Source organism: Hyla sarda, chromosome 9 (assembly GCF_029499605.1).
Source record: "Hyla sarda isolate aHylSar1 chromosome 9, aHylSar1.hap1, whole genome shotgun sequence".
NCBI classification, from domain to species: Eukaryota; Metazoa; Chordata; class Amphibia; order Anura; family Hylidae; genus Hyla; species Hyla sarda.
The window spans coordinates 8,102,420-8,118,457 of NC_079197.1; the positions used below are offsets into that span (position 1 = coordinate 8,102,420).

At 43.2% G+C, this 16,038-nt stretch overlaps 1 protein-coding gene and 1 long non-coding RNA gene across 3 annotated transcripts in view; one reads left to right on the plus strand and one right to left on the minus strand.

Annotated features, from left to right (window-relative positions):
- LOC130290826 (uncharacterized) overlaps positions 1 to 2,654 on the plus strand; it is a 29,621-nt gene extending 26,967 nt beyond the window's left edge. The window contains exon 4 of the long non-coding RNA XR_008847711.1: positions 2,517 to 2,654. This is a non-coding gene — a long non-coding RNA (uncharacterized LOC130290826). The remainder of the gene's footprint in view (positions 1 to 2,516) is intronic.
- Positions 1 to 16,038, minus strand: part of FKBP15 (FKBP prolyl isomerase family member 15) — a 42,049-nt gene that overhangs the window by 15,852 nt on the left and 10,159 nt on the right. For both annotated transcript variants that reach the window (XM_056538934.1, XM_056538933.1), the window contains exons 5-19: positions 15,410 to 15,484; positions 12,727 to 12,825; positions 12,369 to 12,518; positions 11,875 to 11,943; positions 10,490 to 10,633; positions 9,597 to 9,724; positions 9,421 to 9,469; positions 9,214 to 9,333; positions 6,293 to 6,380; positions 6,097 to 6,197; positions 5,115 to 5,220; positions 4,789 to 4,898; positions 3,969 to 4,082; positions 2,730 to 2,824; positions 2,473 to 2,575 (exon numbers count right to left, since the gene is read on the minus strand). In XM_056538934.1, the coding sequence (XP_056394909.1) occupies positions 2,473 to 2,575; positions 2,730 to 2,824; positions 3,969 to 4,082; positions 4,789 to 4,898; positions 5,115 to 5,220; positions 6,097 to 6,197; positions 6,293 to 6,380; positions 9,214 to 9,333; positions 9,421 to 9,469; positions 9,597 to 9,724; positions 10,490 to 10,633; positions 11,875 to 11,943; positions 12,369 to 12,518; positions 12,727 to 12,825; positions 15,410 to 15,484 (1,551 nt within the window). The remainder of the gene's footprint in view (positions 1 to 2,472; positions 2,576 to 2,729; positions 2,825 to 3,968; positions 4,083 to 4,788; positions 4,899 to 5,114; positions 5,221 to 6,096; positions 6,198 to 6,292; positions 6,381 to 9,213; positions 9,334 to 9,420; positions 9,470 to 9,596; positions 9,725 to 10,489; positions 10,634 to 11,874; positions 11,944 to 12,368; positions 12,519 to 12,726; positions 12,826 to 15,409; positions 15,485 to 16,038) is intronic.

Here is a 16,038-nt window from a genome sequence, read left to right on the forward strand (position 1 = left end):
TAGTAGTTATATTCTTGTATATAGGAGCAGTATTATAGTAGTTATATTCCTGTATATAGGAGCAGTATTATAGTAGTTATATGCTTGTATATAGGAGGCAGTATTATAGTAGTTATATTCTTGTATATAGGAGGCAGTATTATAGTAGTTATATTCTTGTATATAGGAGCAGTATTATAGTAGTTATATTCTTGTATATAGGAGCAGTATTATAGTAGTTATATTCTTGTATATAGGAGCAGTATTATAGTAGTTATATTCCTGTATATAGGAGCAGTATTATAGTAGTTATATTCTTGTATATAGGAGCAGTATTATAGTAGTTATATTCCTGTTTATAGGAGCAGTATTATAGTAGTTATATTCCTGTATATAGGAGCAGTATTATAGTAGGTATATTCCTGTGTATAGGAGGCAGTATTATAGTAGTTATATTCTTGTATATAGGAGACAGTATTATAGTAGTTATATTATTGTATATAGGAGGAAGTATTATAGTAGTTATATTCTTGTATATAGGAGCAGTATTATAGTAGTTATATTCTTGTATATAGGAGCAGTATTATAGTAATTATATGCTTGTATATAGGAGGCAGTATTATACTAGTTATATTCTTGTATATAGGAGCAGTATTATAGTAGTTATATTTCTGTATATAGGAGACAGTATTATAGTAGTTATATTATTGTATATAGGAGGCAGTATTATAGTAGTTATATTCTTGTACATAGGAGCAGTATTATTGTAGTTATATTCTTGTATATAGGAGCAGTATTATAGTAGTTATATTCTTGTATATAGGAGCAGTATTATAGTAGTTATATTATTGTATATAGGAGGCAGTATTATAGTAGTTATATTCTTGTATATAGGAGCAGTATTATAGTAGTTATATTCTTGTATATAGGAGCAGTATTATAGTAGTTATATTCTTGTATGTAGGAGCAGTATTATAGTAGATATATTCTTGTATATAGGGGCAGTATTATAGTAGATATATTCTTGTATATAGAAGCAGTATTATAGTAGTTATATTCTTGTATATAGGAGCAGTATTATAGTAGTTATATTCTTGTATATAGGAGCAGTATTATAGTAGTTATATTCTTGTACATAGGAGCAGTATTATAGTAGTTATATTCTTGTATATAGGAGCAGTATTATAGTAGATATATTCTTGTAAATAGGAGCAGTATTATAGTAGTTATATTCTTGTATATAGGAGCAGTATTATAGTAGTTATATTCTTGTATATAGGAGCAGTATTATAGTAGTTATATTCTTGTATATAGGAGGCAGTATTATAGTAGTTATATTCTTGTACATAGGAGCAGTATTATAGTAGTTATATTCTTGTATATAGGAGCAGTATTATAGTAGATATATTCTTGTAAATAGGAGCAGTATTATAGTAGTTATATTCTTGTATATAGGAGCAGTATTATAGTAGTTATATTCTTGTATATAGGAGCAGTATTATAGTAGTTATATTCTTGTATATAGGAGCAGTATTATAGTAGTTATATTCTTGTATATAGGAGCAGTATTATAGTAGGTATATTCCTGTATATAGGAGGCAGTATTATAAAAGTTATATTCTTGTATATAGGAGTAGTATTATAGTAGTTATATTCTATATAGGAGGCAGTATTAGAGTAGTTATATTCTTGTATATAGGAGCAGTATTATAGTAGTTATATTCTTGTATATAGGAGCAGTATTATAGTAGTTATATTCTTGTCCATAGGGAGCAGTATTATAGTAGTTATATTCTTGTATATAGGAGCAGTATTATAGTAGTTATATTCTTGTATATAGGAGCAGTATTATAGTAGTTATATTCTTGTACATAGGAGCAGTATTATAGTAGTTATATTCTTGTATATAGGAGGCAGTATTATAGTAGTTATATTCTTGTATATAGGAGGCAGTATTATAGCAGTTATATTCTTGTATATAGGAGGCAGTATTATAGTAGTTATATTCTTGTATATAGGAGCAGTATTATAGTAGTTATTTACTTGTATATAGGGGCAGTATTATAGTAGTTATATTCTTGTATATAGGAGCAGTATTATAGTAGTTATATTCTTGTACATAGGAGCAGTATTATAGTAGTTATATACTTGTATATAGGAGCAGTATTATAGTAGTTATATTCTTGTACATAGGAGCAGTATTATAGTAGTTATATACTTGTATATAGGAGCAGTATTATAGTAGTTATATTCTTGTATATAGGAGCAGTATTATAGTAGTTATATTCTTGTACATAGGAGCAGTATTATAGTAGTTATATTCTTGTTATATAGTAGTTCTTATAAAATCTAATAAAGCATCCATGGTGAACAGCCCACAAGTAATCAGAGCTATATGATGATGTTGTGATTCTATCACTATACAATTTTGGCAGCCATGGAGTTCTCCTTTAAATAAAGCCTTCAAGCAGGTAGCTGTCAGCTGAGAAATACCTTTTCTTGCATGGCATGGAGCATCTTTGCTTGTGTGTTCTCAGATGAAGTGTTCAGAGAGTCGTTCCTCTGCTCCATTAACATATTACTCTGTTCAACGTACCTGCACGAAGAGGATGGAGATTGTGAGGATATTAACACCAAAAAAGAAACAAAATGCAATAGAAGACAAATAACTAAAGAAGGACATGTGACCAAAGCCAGAGTGTCATTCCTATTTATTGACACTAGGGGGCAGCACTTCATGTGTGTTATACCTCTGGTTGCGATTTATTAGTTCCCCAATCTTCACATTTTGCTCCTCTATCCGGCTGCTCTTATCCAGAACTTCCTGCTTCAGACGTTCATTTTCCTTAAAAAAAATAAAAAAATGTAAAAAAATAATTTTACCAAGAACAAAATACCTAATAAATTTCCTGCTCAGCGTTCCGTTATGGAATTTCTCATGAGACCCTTTAAAGGACATCTGCAGCGTTACAAACACTTATCCCCTATCCTCAAGATAGGGGATAAGTGTTTGACCACGGGGGGTCCAAACGCTGGGACCCCCTGTGATCTCCTGTACGGGGCCGCGGCTGTCCTGTGCAGGAGGCGTGCCAGCCGCAGTATGACGTTGCGGCCGGCACGTCTCCTCCATACATCTCTATGGGAGAGGCAGGGAGGCAGCATTCGTGCCTCCCCGCATCCCCCATAGAACTGTATGGGGACGGGGAGGAGACGGGGCAACCCTCTAGGTCGACGCTACGTGCCTTAGCGCTCACCATGAGCGCTTATGGCGGCGCCCAGTTTGGGAGATCGGGGGGGGTCCCAGCGGTCGGACCCCCCGCGATCAAACACTTATCCCCTATCCTGTGGATAGGGGATAAGTGTAATGCCGCTGCAGTTGTCCTTTAAACCCACAAATACATTTCCAACATAAAACAGCATGGTGGCACATACACCATCTTTTTCTGTCTGGGAATACCAATGGTGCACTGGATCCTGTTTTTAGAAACGTTCAGGGTCCTTAATTCCTTAATGTAGAATTACAATTTTACTTCTTGTTAAAAGGGATATTGGACTGTTAGAAAATATAGACATATACTGGTGCTTACCAATAAAGTTTTATCACACATTGTGCTGTTTGTGTGTGATTCACCCCTGACAGTAAGTTGTGTAGTCCTCTCATTATTAAAGTGGTGTTGTCTCAACAGCTCCCTGCCTCTCTCCAGACATAAGTTGTGTAGTCCTCTCATTGTCAGTGCAGCATTGGATCTTGTCGCTGAGCACAAGTCCCACCCCCTGAGTGACATCATCACCTCTGACCACCCCCTACAGCCTACATTACTATCTCCCTGTCATATACATATATAAACTAATAGTACATTTAGAAAGAATAATGTGTGGTTACAGCATGCTTCCTCTTGCTGAACAATGCCCCAGAGGAGCAGACAGAGAAAGCATACAGCAGGTACTGCAAACTGTTCTGCATGTTACACTATGGTCTGCACCCTCACCTGGATGATACGCTGGATATTATTCATGATCATGGCGCTCTCCATGGTGATGGACGATATTCCTGGGAGGAGATGTGAGGCTCCAGATGAATTCTCCTTCTGTAGATTGTCCACCTGATCAGACAAGAAGAATGTGAGAAGACAAGAAGCCGAGGAAGCCATAGAGCAGAGCGTGCGGGGGTCGAGCCATAGAGCAGAGCGTGCGGGGGTCGAGCCATAGAGCAGAGCGTGCGGGGGTCGAGCCATAGAGCAGAGCGTGCGGGGGGGTAGTCGTCGAGCCATAGAGCAGAGCATGCGGGGGGTCGGGGGGGTCGAGCCACAGAGCAGAGCGTGCGGGGGTCGAGCCACAGAGCAGAGCGTGCGGGGGTCGAGCCACAGAGCAGAGCGTGCGGGGGTCGAGCCACAGAGCAGAGCGTGCGGGGGTCGAGCCACAGAGCAGAGCGTGCGGGGGTCGAGCCACAGAGCAGAGCGTGCGGGGGTCGAGCCACAGAGCAGAGCATGCGGGGGGACGAGCCATAGAGCAGGGCGTGCGGGGGTCGGGGGGGGGGGGGGGTAGTCGTCGAGCCATAGAGCAGAGCATGCGGGGGGTCGAGCCACAGAGCAGAGCGTGCGGGGGGACGAGCCATAGAGCAGAGCGTGCGGGGGGGACGAGCCATAGAGCAGGGCGTGCGGGGGTCGAGCCACAGAGCAGAGCATGCTGGGGTCGAGCCACAGAGCAGAGCATGCTGGGGGTCGAGCCATAGAACAGAGCATGCGGGGGTGGAGCCGCAGAGCGTGCTTGGGTCGAGCCATAGAGCGGAGCGTGCGGGGGTCTCCATACCTTACACGCCAGGTTGTCTATCTTATCAATGACTTTGCCGATAGCCATCCGGATCTCTGTGCTATGCTGCCGCGCCTCCGTCATCAGGAACGACGTGACATCACCCGACGCTAAACATATGGAAATATACAAGGGACTGATATAGTGAAAAGTGACTGTCATGGCGGCAGAAGCCATCTTTATTACCAACACTCATCATTCTACAATGGAAGCCATGACACCGTGCTGGACTCCTCATATGACAAAATCAAAATGGAGTGAATGTAGCCTCTCTGCTGCCCGAGGAGAAAAAGAACTTCACTGACATTAAAGAACACCATACGTACCTTGATAAGCCGCCGGCTGCTGAACGGGCGCGGGGTAGACATGGCTCACCGGCTGCAGCTGGGATGTAGGGTTCGGTGGATACGTATACTGGATTCCAGTGTACGGCTGTAACACAAAAGCAAAAATTTAAGGAGAAATCAAGCAAAAACTAACTTATTCCCTCTCCACAGGATCGGGGATAAGTAGCTGATCGCGGGGGTCCAACTGCTGGGACCTGGAACGGGACCTGGTGCTCAGTGAGAAGTGTGTGCAGCAGACAAAATGTGTTCCATTCATTTCAATGGGATCGCCGAAAAGACCCGAGTACAGCACTCGGGCATCACAGACACTCCCATAGGAATGAATGGAGTGCATTGGAATGAATGGAGAGCAGTCGGACCCCCCACGATCAGCAACTTATCCCCTATCCCAGTGTTTCCCAACCAGGGTGCCTCCAGCTGTTGCAAAACTACAACTTCCAGCATGCCCGGACAGCCAAAGGCTGTCCGGGCATGCTGGGAGTTGTAGTTTTGCAACAGCTGGAGGCACCCTGGTTGGGAAACACTGCCCTATCCATTGGATAGGGATAAGTAAATTTTTCCTGGAGTTCTCCTTTAATTATGCATTCCAGCTTATAGATTAGAGCATGCACAATGCACCGAAACTTGCAGAAATTCATAAAATATGATCTTATCAATTTAAAAATAAAAAGATAAATTTTTTTGTTGGCTAAAATATCATCTTCATATCTTTATCAGGATGCAAGAGACTGATTTAACACTTGCAATTCCTCAATTTCGCCACTAGATGACTCTACAGTGCTTACTACCAAACACCAGGTCAGTGTTTCCAAACCAGGGTGCCTCCAGCTGTTGCAAAACTACAACTCCCAGCATGCCCAGACAGCAGTTGGTTGTCCAGGCATGCTGGGAGTTGTAGTTTTGCAACAGCTGGGGGGCACCCTGGTTGGAAAATACTGCACCAGGTAGTAGTTGTTATTACCTGGAAGCCAGGAGCTGGAGCGGCCTGGGAGGGAAGGGGCCCCACAGGTAACAGGGCGGCAGAGGAGACGGGGAGCCCCGCTATTGGCTGCTGCTGAGGGACTGTAAATAACCAAAAAGATCAGTGAGATCAACCCCCCCAAAGTGTTCTCTGTCCCTGAGCAAAATGACCTGGAACAGGTGAATATTTACAATACCTGGAGCGGCTATATGAGGATGGTGCGCGGTGGGCCGGACAGGGAGGGGGGCTGCGGGATGTGGCGAGATGCGCTGTGTGTTCGGGTCCTATAGAGAAATTATATATAAATCAGCTCAAATTAAATTCTTAAATTCAGATTATATTCAGATTTCAGCTCTTAAAGGAGTACTCCGCACCTAGAATATTTATCCACTATCCAAAGGATAGGGGATAAGATGTCTGATCGCAGGGGTCCCACCACTGGGGACCCCCGAGATCTCAGTGCCAGATGACTGGCGATGTGGGGTGGAGACTCGTGACATCACGTTCATGCCCCGCTTGTGATGTCACAACCATGCTCCCTCAACGCAAGTCTATGGGAGGAGGTCACACCCCCTCCTATACACGTGCATTAAGGGGGGCGTGACCGTGACGTCATGAGCTTCCGGCGCTGCACTCGACGCTTTAAACTAATGCCGGGTGCAGCAGGGATATCGCGGGGATCCCCAGCGATCAGACATCTTATCTCCTATCCTTTGGATAAGGGATAAGATGTCTAGGGGCAGAGTACCCCTTTAAAAAGGTTTTATTTGTATGTAAACCAATCTTCCATTTTACACTTCTATTCACTGATGGCAAGCAGAGATCATAGTGAGGAACGGATACATCTTTGTTTACATTCAAAGGCTGTAAAAGCCTGCCAGTGGTGCTCTCTCTCTTGCTTCCCACCATACATATGTATACTCAACTCAGCTGAGCGTGCATGTGTTTTCAATAGGGATAAAGCTGCTGCCAATAAATGGGATGAGGTAGTTGAAATCCAACATGCCCGACCGTTCTCAGAAGGCTGCCAGTTATAGTGGGGCAAAAAAGTATTTAGTCAGTCACCAACTGTACAAGTTCTCCCCCTTATAAAGATGAGAGGCTGTAATTTTCATCATAGGTTATAACCTCAACTATGAGAGACAGAATGAGAAAAAATCCATAAAATCACATTGTCTGATTATTAAAGAATTTATTAGCAAATTATGGTGGAAAATAAGTATTTGGTCACCTACAAACAAGTAAGATTTCTGGCTCTCACAGACCTGTAACTTCTTCTGTAAGAGTCTCCTCTGTCCTCCACTCGTTACCTGTATTAATGGCTCCTGTTTGAACTTGTTATCAGTATAAAAGACACCTGTCCACAACCAAAAACAGTCAGACTCCAAACTCCACTATGGCCAAGACCAAAGAGCTGTCGGAGGACACCAGAAACAAAATTGTAGACCTGCACCAAGCTGGGAAGACTGAATCTGCAATAGGCAAGCAGCTTGGTGTGAAGAAATCAACTGTGGGAGCAATTATTAGAAAATGGAAGACATACAAGACCACTGATAATCTCCCTCGATCTGGGGCTCCACTCAAGATCTCACCAAGTGGTGTCAAAATGATCACAGGAATGGTGAGAAAAAATCCCAGAACCACACAGGGGGACCTAGTGAATGACCTGCAGAGAGCTGGGACCAAAGTAACAAAGGCTACCATCAGTAACACACTACACCGCCAGGGACTCAAATCGTGCAGTGCCAGACATGTCCCCCTGATTAAGCCAGTACATGTCCAGGCCCGTCTGAAGTTTGCTAGAGAACATTTGGATGATCGAGAAGAGGATTGGGAGAATGTCACATGGTCAGATGAAACCAAAGTAGAACTTTTTAGTAAAAACTCAACTCGTCGTGTTTGGAGGAGAAAGAATGCTGAGCTGCATCCAAGAACACCATACCTACTGTGAAGCATGGGGCCAGGTATCGTGAGATTTTGAGTGAAAACCTCCTTCCATCAGGGCATTGAAGATGAAACGTGGCTGGGTCTTTCAGCATGACAATGATCCCAAACACACCGCCCAGGCAACGAAGGAGTGGCTTTGTAAGAAGCATTTCAAGGTCCTGGAGTGGCCTAGCCAGTCTCCAGATCTCAACCCCATAGAAAACCTTTGAAGGGAGTTGAAAGTCCGTGTTGCCCAGCGACAGCTCCAAAACATCACTGCTCTAGAGGAGATCTGCATGGAGGAATGGGCCAAAATACCAGCAACAGTGTGTGACAACCTTGTGAAGACAGAAAACATGTGACCTCTGTCATTACCAACAAAGGGGATATAACAAAGTACTGAGAGGAACTTTTGTTATTGACCAAATACTTATTTTGCACCATAATTGGGGAATAAATTCTTTAATAATCAGACAATGTGATTTTATGATTTTTTTTCTCATTCTGTCTCTCATAGTTGAGGTTATAACCTATGATGATAATTACAGCCTCATCTTTATAAGGGGGAGAACTTGTATAATTGGTGGCTGACTAAATACTTTTTTGCCATACTGTATCTAATACATTGTTTTCCAACCGGCGTGCCTCCAGCTGTTGAATAAACTACAACTCCCAGCAATGCCATGTTTTTTTTTTTTAACTATTTACCCAGAAAAAGACGTCCGATGTTACATTGTGTGAACACGGCCTAAAGGTGGCAGAGGCAGCAACTGCAATCAGGCACCTTAGGACAGTGTTTCCCAACCAGGGTGCCTCCAGCTGTTGCAAATCTACAACTCCCAGCATGCCCGGACAGCCGAAGGCTGTCCGGGCATGCTGGGAGTTGTAGTTTTGCAACAGCTGGAGGCACACTGGTTGGGAAACACTGATGTAATGTCTATGGGTTATCCAGGATTAGAGAACCAGAGCTTCTTTCTTCCAAACACAGCACCACCCCTGTCCTCAGGTTCTGTGTGGTATTACAACTTGGCTGCATTCACTTCAATTGAACCGAGCTGTAATACCACACACAACCTGAGTGGCGCTGTTTCTGGAAAAAGACCAAAATGATTGGTCAGGAGGATTTTTCATTCTATATAACAATTAAACGTTACAAAACCAAGAAAAATTGTGTCAAAAAATCTATTTTACCTCAATTTCAGAGTCACTGGAGTCCGGCTGTGGGGTGGAACTCCCCGCGAGGAAGGGTAACATGGGCTGACCCATTTTTGCCATGCGGGAGATGAGCTTCGCCTTCGCCATATCAGGATTCTGTCAAAGAACGAAGAAAAGCTCAATATGTCCCCAATATTCTACAATGTGACTGCGCTGACAGTAAAGGGGGACCCCGATACTTACCGCCAGCTGCTCACTGATAGAGTTAGACTTGGCACGAACATCCGGATCCCTGGAGAAGAGTAAACGTACGGGTGACGATGACATTCAGGAGTCTGGGAAAGCTGGGAGATAAACTGTAAAGGGATCTATGATGGCGGACGTGTTGGATGCATGAAAGGTAAGAGGTCAGTTCGTACCCAGGTTTTGGAGGCACCGATGTTGGCGGCTGAGGAAGACTCTCAGCAGGAATACTGTCTGTGATAGACACCGGGGAATCACGCGAACCGATGCTCTGCCTGTCTGACCCCTGATCCTTCTGCTTCATCTGAAAGGACAACAATGGAGACAAGTGTTCTCCAACCTGGGGCAAGACTACAACTCTCATCAGGGTGGGAGGAGTAGGTTTGCATCAGCTAGAAATCCACAGATTGGGGGAAACACTTCCATAGGCTGATTTATAGACAGATAGATAGATAGATAGATACGAGAGAGATAGATATGAGATGGATGGATGGATAGATATGAGATGGATGGATGGATAGATATGAGATGGATGGATAGATATGAGATGGATGGATAGATATGAGATGGATGGATATGAGAGAGATAGATATGAGAGAGATAGATATGAGATAGATAGATATGAGATAGATAGATATGAGATAGATAGATAGATAGATATGAGATGGATAGATATGAGATAGATAGATAGATATGAGATAGATAGATATGAGATAGATAGATAGATATGAGATAGATAGATATGAGATAGATAGATATGAGATAGATAGATATGAGATAGATAGATATGAGATAGATAGATATGAGATAGATATGAGATAGATATGAGATAGATATGAGATAGATAGATATATAGATATGAGAGATAGATAGATATGAGAAATATATGAGATAGATAGATGGATATGAGATAGATAGATAGATATGGGATAGATATGGATATTATATAGATGTAATCTCATATCTATCTCATATAAATTGGTGCACACAATGGTAAATTGTAAAGAATAAAATTAATCTAATAAATTAAAATATTAGGAAATTGTGAAACAAGCCGTCGGTCACTCACCCGCTTCACTTCCACCTCGAAAATGAGGGTGGCATTAGAGGGAATTCTGCCGGTCAGTCCCTGAGAACCGTATGCGAGTGCTGGAGGGATCACCAGGAGCCTTCTGCCGCCTTTCATCATCCCTATCATTCCATCCTCCCAGCCCTGGACCGTAACAAGGACACCAAAGAGTTAAAACAACGAGAAAAACAAAATGTGACCAAACTGGGCTGCAAGATGCTAAACCGTACGTCTGCCATAACGTCTTCATGTCCTGTTCTTAGGATAGGTGGGTTTACACTGGTTTGTGGCATTTCTTTTGGCTGCAGCACCTGCTCCGCTTATCCAGACGTTGTGTCCTATATACGGATGTGACTGTGTCTGGTACGGATGACGGTTTACATATAGGTCTGACTAAGAAATACAGTATCTGTCTGAGCAGGGCTGGGGCAAGGACTATTGCCACCTTAGGCGAAAGCTAATTCTGCCACCCCTTGACTCCTCCCATTGGCTCCGCCTTTTGACACGCCCCACCTTACTACTGGGGTGACACACTGTAACAAACCTCCTCCTCATGTAATCTCCTTACTACTGGGGTGACACAGTGTAACAAACCTCCTCCTCATGTAATCTCCTTACTACTGGGGTGACACACTGTAACAAACCTCCTCCTCATGTAATCTCCTCACTACTGGGGTGACACACTGTAACAAACCTCCTCCTCATGTAATCTCCTTACTACTGGGGTGACACAGTGTAACAAACCTCCTCCTCATGTAATCTCCTTACTACTGGGGTGACACACTGTAACAAACCTCCTCCTCATGTAATCTCCTTACTACTGGGGTGACACACTGTAACAAACCTCCTCCTCATGTAATCTCCTTACTACTGGGGTGACACACTGTAACAAACCCCCTCCTCATGTAATCACCTTACTACTAGGGTGACACTCTGTAACAAACCTCCTCCTCATGTAATCTCCTTACTACTGAGGTGACACACTGTAACAAACCTCCTCCTCATGTAATCTCCTTACTACTGGGGTGATACACTGTAACAAACCCCCCTTCAGATGCTGATTACTAACTTTATTGTTGCATACAGAGCAGCGCCCCCATCAAGAGTGCGCTCTAGGCGGCTGCGTATTTTGCCTATAGGTAGAACCGGCCCTGTAGTTGAGCCAAGACCTATATGTGAAACAAGAACTGACCTGTTCATTCTTTCTGCAGAATCTGCTCGGAAATGCATTGCCGTCTATGGAGACAGCGGATTTCCTCTGGGTCCTAGCGCCGGCGTGTTCTGCCCATGCCCGCTCTCTGCAGAATGTTTGCTCGGAAACTTTCCGGGTGGACATTCCGCCGTGTTAACATACCCTAAGAAGGAGGGAAAGATGTGGAAATCACCTTGATCACTTTACCGGAGCCCAGCTTCAGGCGCAGCAACTTATCCTTCTGGACATTGGAGTCAAACATCTGAAAAGAACGAAAAATAAGGAAATGAACAGAGCAGAGAGTTTATTATTAATAATAATAATAATAATAAATGTATCAGATGAGAATACAACTGTAGCAAACCCTCAGCTGTGAAACTTATCAGGTGGAGTGTTTAGCCTCTAGATCAGCGATCTTCAACCTGTTGGCTGTCCGGGCATGCTGGGAGTTGTAGTTTTGCAACATCTGGAGGTCCGCAGGTTGGAGACCACTGCTCTAGATCATTGTTTCCAAACCTCTGGCTCTCCAGCTGAGTGTGGGTGGAAACGGGGAGAACATACAAACTTATTGGTGGGATTTGAACCCAGGACCCCAGCGCTGCAAGGAAACAGCACTAACCACTGAGACATGTGCCGTCGTATTTATGACACTAGGTAATAGGAGCCTATTCAGAACTTTCATGGTACCTGTCCGATCCCTTGGTTCTGGAACAACCATCCGGTGTAGGCGACTTCCATTAAGTCTCCTATATCTGCAGCTTGTCCATCACCGGGGAGGAGATCCTGGGAGACCACGGCATCAATAGTCGGGGCGCTGTTACACTTGGCGAGGCAGACCTGCGACCGACACGGCATGTTAGACATATGAATGTACGTACAGTAGTGTTTTCCAAATCAGGGTGCCTCCAGCTGTTGCAAAACTACAACTCCCAGCATGCCCGGACAGCCGTTGGCTGTCCGGGCATGCTGAGAGTTGTAGTTTTGCAACAGCTGGAGGCACCCTGATTTGGAAAACACTGACATACACATTATATACATTGCTCACCTGTTTACTGAATTCCACCGCAGAAGTTTCGGACTCGAACATGACCGACCAACTCTGCCTCTGGTCATCGTAGAAAGCGGCGTAATTATTCAGCTGGACCTGCGGTGATGAAAAGATACTGTGAAATTAATGGATACGTCTCTTGAGTGCATCACCTTAAAACGGCCCGAGGGGGGCGCAGCATGACACAAGGATTCTCTTTGGTGGTCCTTAAAGGGGTAGTCCTGTGGAATTTTTTTATTTATTTATTTTTTTAAATCAACTAGTACCAGTTAAACAGATTTGTAAATTACTTCTATTAAAAAAAAAATCTTAATCCTTCCAATACTTAGCTGCTGTATGCGCCACAGGAAGTGTAGTTGTGTATAGTTCTTTCCAGTCTGACCACAGTGCTCTCTGCTACCACCTCTGTCCATGTCTGGAACTGTCCAGAGCAGGAGAGGTTTGTTATGGGGATTTGCTCCTACTCTGGACAGTTCCTTACATGGGCAGAGGAGGCAGCAGAGAGCACTGTGGTCAGACTGGAAAGAACTACACAACAGCTGATAAGTACTGGAAGAGTTAAGATTTTTTAATAGAAGTAATTTACAAATCTGTATAACTTTCGGGCACCAATTGATTTAAAAAATTTTTTTTTCCACCATAGTACCCCTTTAAAGGAGTACTCCGCACCTAGCCGTCATGCCCCCTTCTATAGACATGAATGAAAGGGGTGTGGAGTGTTCAGAACGCCGGGAAGGCAGCCCAGAGATCACAGGGGTCCCAGCGCCCAGACCCCCCCCCCCCCGCGCGCGATCAGACATCTTATCTTCTATCCTTTGGATAGGGGATAAGATGTCTAGGGGAGGAGTTCCCCTTTAAGTGTCATGTTCTGCCCTCCATTAGCAATGTCTGTTTTCTTTGACTGTGCATAAAATTCAGCGCATGTTTATTATGTAAACGAACAGGATGTCCAGCGCAGGTATCGGAAAAACTCTTTATGGTATAAAAGCTTCAATACATGGAGGACGTGACAACTTACATTTATTATGTGGTTCACATGACAATGGGGCGTGACAAAGCAAAAGGAGGCGTCGCTTTATTGCGTCAATTCTTTTTTTTTTTTTTTTTTTTATCTATATTTATTTATATATTCAACATTTATTTAGGAATTTGGCTTTTTTTTTTACATTTACGCTGTTCACCGTACGGGATCATTAACATTATATTTTAATAGTTCAGGACATTTTGGATACCAAATATGTTTATTTTATTAATTAAAAAAAAAAATAAAATGTAAGTCCCCATAGAGGATTATTTATTGCAATCGTTTCATTGCTGTTTAGTTCTATGCGCCACGCCCCCTCCCATTGACATGCATTGAGGGGGCATGGCGTGGCATCATGCGGGGAGTGGCCATAAAGGTCACGACCCCGCTGCCCACAGCTGGCATTCAGAACAAAATGTTCCAAACGCTGGGGCAGTGAAGTACCCCTTTAAAAGTGGTCGTCCAGCGAAAACTAACTTATCTACAGGGCGGGGGACAAGGAGCTGATCGCGGGGGTCTGACCGCAGGGACCACCTGTGCTCTGCGGAATGGGACCCTAAGTGTAGACAGTAAGTCCTCCATTCATTTCTATGAGAGCCCCTGGAGAGCTGTACTCGGGTGTCATCGCCGCGCTCATAGAAATGAATGGAGCGCGTGTTGTCTACCGCAGGCGCTCCTCACTAAGAGTCGGGGGCCCCTCCAGAGATCACAGGGATCCCATCGGTCTCACCCCCTTCGATCAGCTACTTATCCCCAATCCTGTGGATAGCTGGACCACCCCGATAACTTATGGCAATGTTGTGGGGGCCTGGAGGGATTACGCTTCCCCTGTGGACCTATTCTAATCAGGTTAGGTTCTCTTTCCTACCTGCTACTGCTGCATATTACAGATAAGAGAATTACTTAGGTAAACTTCGGTCACATGGGGTACGATTTGACTTCCCCTCTGTGGGAAGTTCTCCTTCCTCAATTCAATTAAGAGAGTTAAAAAAAAAAAAAAAAAAAAAAAAAATTATATATATATATATATATATATATATATATATATATATATATATGGGGGACTAGCAGTTAGGAGTTATATTTTGGAGATAATCAGGTGACATGGTGAGACCATCTTTTCGGGCTCCTCATGGCTCCTTGTCTGAGCAGTTAGGGGTTATATTTTGGAGATAATCAGGTGACATGGTGAGACAATCTTTTCGGGCTCCTCATGGCTCATTGTCTGAGCAGTTAGGGGTTATATTTTGGAGATAATCAGGTGACATGGTGAGACCATCTTTTCGGGCTCCTCATGGCTCATTGTCTGAGCAGTTAGGGGTTATATTTTGGAGATAATCAGGTGACATGGTGAGACAATCTTTTCGGGCTCCTCATGGCTCATTGTCTGAGCAGTTAGGGGTTATATTTTGGAGATAATCAGGTGACATGGTGAGACGATCTTTTCGGGCTCCTCGTGGCTCATTATCTGCGGATGAACATTCATGAGAAGTAACAAATGGCTCCTCACAGGTACAAGTGACGGCTCCATTTCAGCTCCATAATGGCCTTGTGGGATTTGCAGCCAGGTTCTAAAGCCAGAATTGTTCTATGGGATCCGAGGAGGAACAAGGGGATTTAGATAGCGGGTATCCCGTATCATGAGCGCGGACTTACCGTGAAGAGAAATCCGGGATGTATCCGGACGGTGGTGACCGGCTGCTGCTGGCTGATGTAGAGCAGGATCCTGTACTACAGTATAAAGACATGACAGGGGGTGAGAGCAATGACAAGACTGTATATACTACACACAACATTATATACAACTCCTATACACAACACTATACAACTCCTATATACACACAACACTATACAAGACTATACAACTCCTATATACACACAACACTATACAACGCCTATATACTATATATACACACACAACACTATACAACTCCTATATACACACACAACACTATACAACTCCTATATACTATATATACACACACACAACACTATACAACTCCTATATACACAACACTATACATCTCCTATATACTATATACACACACACAACACTATATACAACTCCTATACACAACACTATACAACTCCTATATACACAACACTATACAACTCCTATATACTATATACACACACACACACAACACTATACAACTCCTATATACAACACTATACAACTCCTATATACACAACACTATACAACTCCTATATACACAACACTATACAAGACTATACAACTCCTATATACACAACACTATACAACTCCTATATACTATATATACACA